The sequence below is a fragment of the Sus scrofa genome, chromosome 3, assembly GCF_000003025.6.
Source record: "Sus scrofa isolate TJ Tabasco breed Duroc chromosome 3, Sscrofa11.1, whole genome shotgun sequence".
NCBI lineage: Eukaryota > Metazoa > Chordata > Mammalia > Artiodactyla > Suidae > Sus > Sus scrofa.
In genome coordinates this window covers 44,324,965-44,334,687 of record NC_010445.4, presented here as the reverse complement: position 1 = coordinate 44,334,687, position 9,723 = coordinate 44,324,965, and the positions used below count along the sequence as shown (strand labels likewise).

The following is a 9,723-nucleotide window of genomic DNA, read 5'->3' as shown; positions in this document are numbered from 1 at the left end:
AAAAAAAAAGTAACCAAATTCCCCCAATACACTCTTGATATCCACAATCCAGTATCGCCTCTTTTGTATTTCCTGGTATTGTCTCTTTACAGATGCATCTCCTCACAGTGATGGACAGGACCTTGCTTCAGAGATCTTCGTACCTTTTATCCAGACACTGCCTTGGATTTAGGAAGTAACAATGCTGCTTGATCTACTTAAGTCAGTGACGTTAGTTTTTTGTTTGGGGTTTTTTTTTTGTTTGTTTGTTTGTTTTGTCTTTTTAGGGCTGCACCCGTGGCATGTGGAGGTTCCCAGGCTAGGGGTCTAATCAGAGCTGTAGCTGCCAGCCTACACCACAGCCACAGCAATGCAGGATCTGAGCTGCATCTGCAGCGTACACCACAGCTCATGACATCACTGGAAACTTAATCCACTGAGTGAGGTCAGAGATCGAACCTGCATTCTCATGGATACTATTTGGGTTCATTAAGCTGAGCCACAGTGGGAGCTCTGAGTGATGTTGGTTCTAACCTTCCTTGGAAACTAGGTTATAATAGAACAGCAAAAAAAAAAAAAAAAAAAAAAAAAAAAAAATCTAAATAACAAATAATAACATTTGCTCTTTTTTTTTTTTTTTGGTCATACCTGCAGCATGTAGGAGTTCCAGGGCCAGGAATTAAACCTGTACCACAGCAGCAACCCAAGTCATAGCAGTGAAAATGCTAGATCCTCAAAGCCTTTGTTCTTTAATAATGTAAAATCTTTGCTGAATCCATCCCCAGCAATCTGTACAAATGTGTGATAATTAGCACTGAGTAAAGCATACAAAATTCATTGACTGGGTTAAGGTTTTTAATGTTTTAGATTAGAGGAATATAGAGCATCATTAATTAAAGTTGGAAGATGAAAACTCTGGATCAAAAAGCTATTTAGAGTAGACACTATTTTGTATAAAATATCTTCAATCTGCTAGTGTCACCTGCTGGTGAGGATTGGTTAGTGTTCTAGAAACAATCCTATTTCTTGGTGCTTTTGAATTTTGATGGTTGCATAACAAGGGGTCTGCATGAAGTCTTAGTAACCAATAAATATTTGACATAATAGAAAAATATCACTATTGAGTTGTATGGCTTCTATTTGACACAATAGAAAAATTTGACACATAAAAAATATATATACACCTATTTTTCTATTATATATATATTTTCTATTATATATACTATAGAAATATATATTTTTATATATACCTATTTTTCTATTATATATTTTTTTATTTTTCTATTATATCTATTTCTATTATATGTATATACAATTACAAATTTCTTGTGAAAAGGAACTGTTAGAAATTCAGTCTAGCCAGTTACTTTGTAGAATGTTCCTCAATTTGAGTGCATCTGAGGTTTCCTCGTGATCCAATTCAGGTAATGCACTTTTGGCAGGGGTACAACAGAGGTGATGCCATTTCTTTCTTCTCAAGGCATCATATCGTGAGACACAGCCTGTCCACTTGTCCCACTCCTTGTGATATTAACCTTGATTATGAAAGTGGTGTCTACCAGCTTTCTCTGCTCTAAAATTACTATTTTTCTTATTGTAACTACATAGTTTATGGCTGATACTTCCTCATCAAACTTTCAGTAATTTTAGAATCCAATTGATGATTATTTCCAAATCAAGTGTATGACAGCTACCAAGTGTGACAATTTTCTAACTCCATCATTCACCCTATATTTATTTGTTGGTATCCTAGGAAGAGGTTTGCTTTCTCTCCTTTTTATTTATTTAATCATTTATGTATTTTTTATTATTGACAGTAGACATACCAGTAGGTGTTAAGTGAATTTCTTTATGGTTTAGTTATGATGATGACCTGGTGATGCTGAGCATCTTTTCATGTGCCCATTGGCCATCTGTATGTCTTTTTTGGAAAAATGTCTATTTGGGTCTTTGGTCCATTTTTTAATTGGGTTATTTGTTGTTTTTTTGCTGTTGAGTTGTATGGGTTTGTGTATATTTTGGATATTAACTCATTACTGGATGTGCGGTTTGCAAATAGTGTCTTTCATTCTATAGGTTGCTTTTCATTTTGTTGATGACTTTCTTTGCCAGGCAAAAGCTTTTTTGTGTGACGTAGTCCCACTATTTTTTTTTTTTTTCTTCTTCTTCTTATGGCTGCACCTGTGGCATATGTAGTTCCCAAGCCAGGAACTGAATCTGAGCCACAGCTGCAACCTATACAGCAATTGTGGGAATGCCAGATCCTTGAATCTACTGTGCCAGACTGGGGATCAAACTTGTACCTTTGCAGTGACCTGAGCTGCTATAGTCGGATTCTTAACCCACTGTGCCACAGCGTGAATTCCTCGTCCTACTATTTTTGCTTTTGGTCTCAAATCCAAAAAATTGTTGCTGAGACCAATGTAAAAGGGCTTACTTCATTTTCTTCAAGGAGTTTTATAGTTTCAGTTCTTATGACCAAGTCTTTAATCCATTCTGTGTTGATTTTTGTATATGGTATAAGATAAGGTCCAGTTTCATTCTTTTGCATATAGATATCCAGTTTTCCCACTTATTGAAAAGATATCCTTTCCCCACTGATCATAAATGCATGGGTTTATTTCCAGGGTCTCTATTCTGTTCCATTGACCTATGTGTCTGTTTTATGCCAATAACATACTGTTCTGTTTACTACAGCTTTGTAATATAGTTTAAAATTAGGAAGTGTGATGCCTCCAGTTTTGTTCTTCTTTCTCAAGATTGCATTGGCTATCTGGAGTCTTTTGTGTTTCCATACAAATTTTAGGATTTTTCTATTTTTGTGAAGAAAAATTGGAATTGTGATAGGGATTGCACTGAATCTGTAGATCACTTTTGGGGGGATGGACATTTTAACAATAATAATACTTTCAATCCAGGAATCTTTCAATCATTTCTCTGTTGTCAAGGGCTTTGTAGTTAATAGATATTGTTTATTTACTCCCACTGATATCAACCACAGTTGCAAAAGTGCTTCTCTCTCAGTTGACACCTGCGGCTTCATGGAAGATCATATTTATGATCAGCTGTTGGAGAGGTTAAAAGTCTAAGCTCAGTGCACGGATGGATCAGCTCCACAGGGGCAAGTTCAAAACGGATAGCAGCTGCACTCTAGTCTTACTTAGGGGTGGCCTTGAAAGATAAGAGTGAGGAAGATATCCTTCCAGTGTTCCCAGGTTGGGGCATGGGACCGAGCTTTAGGCAATGCATCTGGTTATTCATCTCTTATGGAAAGAAAAGTTGTCCAAAGTTGAAACATATATGGATGTATGTGCAGTGGTTAATGGCTTAGCCAGCTAGTCAGGAATCTGGGAGGAAAAAATCAGAAGATTTGGGACAAGGAGGTCTGGGATAGAGGCATGTGAGTGGATCAACGGAAAAGGACACAAAGTGTCCTTTGTTAATAATTCTAACAGGAGCACCTATGATGGAGGAGGCACTAAATGGAGATGTGAAGGTAACCACTACCATTACATCTTTTATTTATTTAAATTCCTTAATATATTTACTGCAATTTTTAGAAGAATAATAAACACATTACAATAGAGTGTTAGGCAGGCTGACACACTGCTTAAACAGGTTAGAGGGGATAATTTGATTTGCAAAACAAATGCAACACGGTAGCATGAATATATAGCATGCAGGGCATTCAAACCCGCCATTTATAAAATCCCAAAGAGCAGTGGCTCTTTTTTTCATGTGATTCTCAGCAACGAACCTACATTTTTATTCTGTTTCTGCCAATAATTTAGCATGGCCTTAGGTTGTGGTCTAAACGGCATTCGAATGATCTTTATACGACAAGATGAAGAAAGATGAGAAAAATCAATTTCTATGCCCTAAAGACATAACTACTACCACTGAATTTCACCAGACCTCAGTTGCTTCGTAGTACCACTGCATCTTTTAAAAGCAACACTGGAGTTCCCTGATGGCTCAGTGCATTAAGGATCTGGTATTGTCACTGATGTGGCTTGGGTCGCTGCTGTGGTGAGGGTTCAATCCCTGGCCTGGGAACTTCTGCATGCCATGGGTGTGGAGGAAAAAAAGTAGCACTAATTTCTGCCATTCCCCCCAGGAGACAAAATGGTTTGGTTAGCAGGCCAGATTCAGAAGTTTCTACTTGGCCTTCCCCACTATCACAGCTCTCATCCTAGACACCAAGGACCAGGGTGAGGTTGTGCCAGCTATCAATTATGTGTATACACTCTGGAGCCAGGAAAATTACCGCGATGTGTTCTGTGTACCCAGGTGACTCTGTTTATTACCTGGGCCCTTATGCCTCCTTTTCTAATAGGTAGCCAATACCAACTATGATTCTGTCTGCAAATTCCTTGAATTGTTTGGGTATTTCCTGTCCCCAGGGTACAGCTACCTGAGTAAACTGACCCTTTGTGAAGACGACTGGTCCTGGATCTCCCAATTTTTCTCCTCTTCCTCCAGATGTTCCACATTTCATTTATTCCAGCCTTAACCCCACTCCTTCCTAAGCTCCAATATCTAATCAATTACCAAGGCTTTCTTAATTTAAAATCTTCATTTCCCATATCCCTGGCATCCATCCAAATCTCCATCCTCATAACTGCTTCTATAGCTGAGGCCACCATCTCTTAATTACTGTAATTTATTCTCAACTGGTCATACAAATTATTGAAATATTCTTAACTGGTTATCTTATTGCCCTCTTTCACAGTTTTCATAGAACAACAAAAATTATCTTTTTGATCACCTCATTCTCCTTGCTTAAAAACCACTGTTCAAAAAAAAGAAAAGAAAGAAAGGAGATTCCATCATGGTGCAGCAGAAATGAATGAAATGAATCAGACTAGGAACCATGAGGTTGCAGGTTCCATCCCTGGCCTCGAAAAGTGGGTCAAGGATCTGGTGTTGCCATGAGCTGTGGTGTAGGTTGCAGACATTGCTTGGATCTGATGTTGCTATGGCTGTGATAGCTGTAGCTCCAACTGTACCCTTAGCCTGGGAACCTCCATATGCATCCGGCTCAACCCTAAAAAGCAAAAAAAAAAAAAAAACAAAAACAAAAAACACTGTTGCCCCTCTGATGTTCTTAGACTAAAGCGCTATCTTCCTATCCAGGCTTAGGAGGAGCTGGATATTTCTGCACTGTTTAAATTTCTCACTCTTGCCAAGGTCCATCTGATACCAATACCTAGTCATTTGGTAGGTCTTTTTGTTCCTCCAAGCCTTAACACAGGCTTTCCTCTCTTTCCTAAAACACCTTCAAATCTACCCCTGGCTCCCACAACTAACTCACCGTTAACTCTTCCTAGGACTTAAATGATCTCATGTCCTCTCCTTCCACCAGCCTTACCTTCTAAATCTCTGGTGGATGCTCTTGTGTGATCTCTCCACACTTGTTATTCGTACCCATATAGACTGAGCACACTGTCTGTCTCCTGGGAAAGGCATGGATGGAATGCACCTGCAGTCTTTGTACCTATTAGGTTCTCAATAATTACTGGCTGAAAAACTGGCCAGGTCCTCTTAACTATAAATAGATCCTATCTTACATTAATGACACGGTTAAATTGTTAGGGAACCACTGACTGGAACAACCCACTATGGCCAGACACGGTAATAGACTCTTGCAGGAGTTGTTTCACAATAGGAGGGTTTGATAAGGAATGTGGTTCTGCCCTGAAGTCTAACAGGGCAGAATTTGGGAGGGAGGAGACAACCAGCCTCCCAGGATCCTTGGCGCTGGAATCCATCTTGGCTGAGAGGTGCCAGTCACCAAGGACCCTGAGCTTGGTGACCAAATATGGGACAAGCAAGATGATTGGCCAGAGACAACCCAGTATCCCTTCCCAATAAAGTCTTATAAAGTCTTTTTTTTTTTTTTTTTTTCTTTTTAGAACCGCACCTGCAGCATTTGGAGGTTCTCAGGTGAGGGATTGAAATGGAGCTGTAGCTGCCAGGCTATGCCACAGCCACAGCAACTCAGGATCCGAATTGCATCTGCGACCTACACCACAGCTCACCGCAACGGATTCTTAACCCAGTGATCGTGGCCAGGGATCCAACTCACATGCGCATGGATTCTAGTCGGATACGTTTTCACTGAGCCACAAAGGGAACTCCCCAATAAAGTCTTTTGCTTTGTCAGCTTATGCGTCTCCTCGGACAATTTATTTCCCAGTGTCGGACAAGAGGCAATACTCAGGCTCTTGGAAGGTATCCAGCTTCCTGCAACAAAATCAGGATTTTATTCTCCCTCTGGACATTATTTACATTTAAAAATAAACTACCATAGTTCTCTTTGGCAAGAGATTTATTTAGCTTTCACAGTCAAAAATGCCTGAAGTACACAATTAGACCCAAGCTCTGCCCCTCAGAGATTTAAGCAATCGGGGAACTTTATTTGTTCTGAAAATTATTAACTGTCCTACAGACATGGCATTACACACACAATACAATGCCTTGGGTTCAACTGACCCTACCTCAAAGCACTTTCCCGGCACTTACGGTGAATTTAGAGGACAGTTTGTTTCCCTCGTGCTGAGGTGACTGTAGTACTGGCAAACGGAGAGAATTCAAGAAAATGAAATAAAGCAAAACCTTAGCTAGCAACTCCTCCCTACGCATCCGTCCACAACCCCACGGAGCCTGAGATCTGAGCCTCCCGCCTGGGGCGGAAGCAGAAACCAGCTAGGGCAGGATTCTGAGCCCCGCCTCCCCAAGCCCCGCCCCCCGACCCGGCCCTGAGACCCACCCCTTGCCCCCATACCCACCCCCTCCTCCGTAGCCGCCAGATTCAGAGCCCCGCCTCCTCCCCGGCCCCGCCCCCCATATTGGCCCCGCCCTCACGCTCCGACCCTCCTCCCCCGCCCGCACCCGTTCTTTCCACGCTCTGGCCCCGCCTCCAGCTCCACGCAGTGGCCGGCCTCGAGCCCCGCCTCCATGTCCCAGCCACACTTCCCGGACCCGAGCCCGCCTCCCAGGGGCGGAGCTGCACCTGGTGCGGGCCCCGGGCTTGGCGGGCGTCACGGAGCGCCAGGTGCGGATTCCGCGTCAAGATGGCTTCTGCCGCACGAGCTGGGTTCTGGTTCCTTCCCACCGGGGGTCCGGTGCTGCGCGTCGCCCTCTGCCTTCTGTGCTGGGGTCCGGCGGCTGTGGGCGCTGTGCCCGAGCTTGGACTCTGGGCAGCGACGGTCAATGACGTAAGTGGAGCGTCGGCACCAAGGAGACGCACCTCTCCGGTCCTCAGGGTGTTCCCGGGGCTCGCCGGGGACCCAGCTTATTCCTCTGACCGGGCCTGCTCCGGGTGCCCTAATACGCTCTCTGGGCCTTTTGTCTCCCCTGGCCCGACCTAGGGAGAAAACCAGTCAAGCTTGTGTGCAGGGAACGGCTCTCCCTTCGGAGCCCTGTTCCTGTTCCTGAGGATCACCTTTCTCGACGGCCTGGTCCCTCGCTCCGCCCGGACACGCCCTGGCTAGATCGGGTCCTCGTTTATTCAGACCTGAGCCCAGAACCCCTCGGCACTCCCAGGGGCATCTTTGGATTTGACCCTTCTTCGTGCCCGGGTGCAGCCACAGGGCCACACCCGTGAGGCCTCAGGGAGGACTTGCCCGGCTTCAGTTTCCGCGTACATTTAGAAAGAGCATGTGCCGCTTTCTTTCTTACTCTTTTTTTTCCCCCCTTAAATGACAGTGGAACATGCAGTAGTCACCCCACCCCTCTTTCCCTATTTTGGGGCTCCTGGATTTCTCTCGGCCTCCTATCACAGCTCCGAGAGTATATGTGTGTGGGGAGTTGGGGCGGAATGTGTAATTAAAGGATATTTGCGAGCTAGTCTGGAGGCATGAATGCGTGGAAACTCTTCCTTTCCAGGGCAGGCCATTTGAGAACTTGGCATCAAGTAGTTACATGAGGTGATGTGGGAAGAATGCAGGGGTAGAATTTTGGAAAGATTTGCTAAAGAAGAGACAGGAAGTTGAAGAGGCTTTATGTCCTGCTCTTTTAGAGTAAGATGATTCGTCCAGTTGTTTGAGATGAGTATTTTTCCCATGTATAGAAACGTCCGAATTCTAAAGGCAAAACTTATATTTCGATTTCCTCAGCCAGAAAAAGAAAGTAGCACGAGAGGCTACAAATTCTTCCTACAACACAAACCTACCTGGGAGAGTAGATGTCCTTCTGTTTTTGTTTTTGTTTTTTTTGTCTTTTTGCCATTTCTTGGGCCGCTCCCGCGGCATGCGGAGTTTCCCAGGGTAGGGGTCGAATTCGAGCTGTAGCCTCTGGCCTACACCAGAGCCACAGCAACGTGGGATCCGAGCCGCATCTGTGACCCACACCACAGCTCACTGCAACGCCGGATCCTTAACCCACTGAGCAAGGCCAGGGATCGAACCCACAACCTCATGGTTCCTAGTCGGATTCGTCATCCACTGCGTCAGGACGGAAACTGAATTTTTAAGACCCAGTGCTACCATTTCTTCTAGGATTCTTCTGGGTTGCTGCCCTATTTTGTGTGCTGGTGATAGAACCTGCATATCTACATTATTGAATTTCTCTGAACAGTAATTTCATGCAGTTTCTTTGAATTTCATGCCGCTTCTGTAGTGTATGGTCAGTAGCATAAACTAAGTCTGAATATATTGGAAGTGAATCAGCTGTGAACAGACTGCTTGACCGTATCTATAAAAGTCTTTACCCAGTATACTTGGATGGTGAGATTCCAGAGGCCATGAGGAGAGAATGCCATTGCTTCCTCTATAAGGAAGATAAATTTTTCTTTGGGTCCCACATAATCTTTAGTCCTATGTGCCAGTAGCAGCCCATAAAGCTCTTTTTTGCCAAGAGTAGATGGATTTTTTTTTCCTATTTCAAGTTATCAATACTTGTTCTTCAGAACAGGAAAGTAGAGTTTTATTTGTACTACAAATCTATCAAGAAATGGTTCCTTTTTAAAATTTTTTAAAAATTAAAGTATAGTTGGTTTATAGTGTTGTGCCACTTTCTACTGTACAGCAAAGTGACTCAGTTATATGTATATATATACACATTCTTTTATAATATTCTTTTTCATCATGGTCTATCCCAGGAGATTGCATATAGTTCTCTGTGCATCAGGACCTCATTGCTTATCCATTGCAAATGTAATAAATAGTTTGCATCTACTAACCCCAAACTCCCAGTGCATCCTCCTTGGCAACCACAAGTCTGTACTCTTATGTCTGCGTGTTAGTTTCTGTTTAGTAGTTAGGTTCCTTTGTGCCATATTTTAGATTTCACATATAAGCGATGTCATATGGGGGAGTTCCCACTGCGGTGCAGTGGAAACAATCTGACTAGGAACCATGAGGATGCAGGTTTGATCCCTGGCCTCGCTCAGTGGGTTAAGGATCCAGTGTTGCCGTGAGCTGTGGTGTAGGTCACAGAAGTGGCCCGGATCCTGCGTTGCTGTGGCTGTGGTGTAGGCTGGCAGCTGCAGCTCCAATTAGACCCCTAGCCTGGGAACCGCCATATGCTGCAGATATGGCCCTAAAAAGCAATAAATAAATAAATAAATAAGTGATGTCATATGGTATGTCTTTCCCTTTCTGTCTTCACTTGTTATGATAATCTCTAGTTGCATCTATGTTGCTGCAAATGACATTGAGAAATGGTTCCTTTGGTTGTAAAGGTCAATAGCGCCTACTCTGTGCCAGGCACTGCACTGGCCATTGCTGTTGCAAGGATGAA

The 9,723-nt window shown here is 43.3% G+C and overlaps 1 protein-coding gene across 4 annotated transcripts in view; it reads left to right on the top strand.

Moving 5' to 3' along the window:
* TMEM87B (transmembrane protein 87B) overlaps positions 6,917-9,723 on the top strand; it is a 48,341-nt gene continuing 45,534 nt past the window's right edge. Inside the window, exon 1 of one of the 4 annotated variants that reach the window (XM_021087026.1) lies at positions 6,917-7,199. In XM_021087026.1, the coding sequence (XP_020942685.1) occupies positions 7,056-7,199 (144 nt within the window). In that variant the 5' untranslated portion in view covers positions 6,917-7,055. The remainder of the gene's footprint in view (positions 7,200-9,723) is intronic. The other 3 variants (XM_021087028.1, XM_021087029.1, XM_021087027.1) reach the window with 3 other exon arrangements.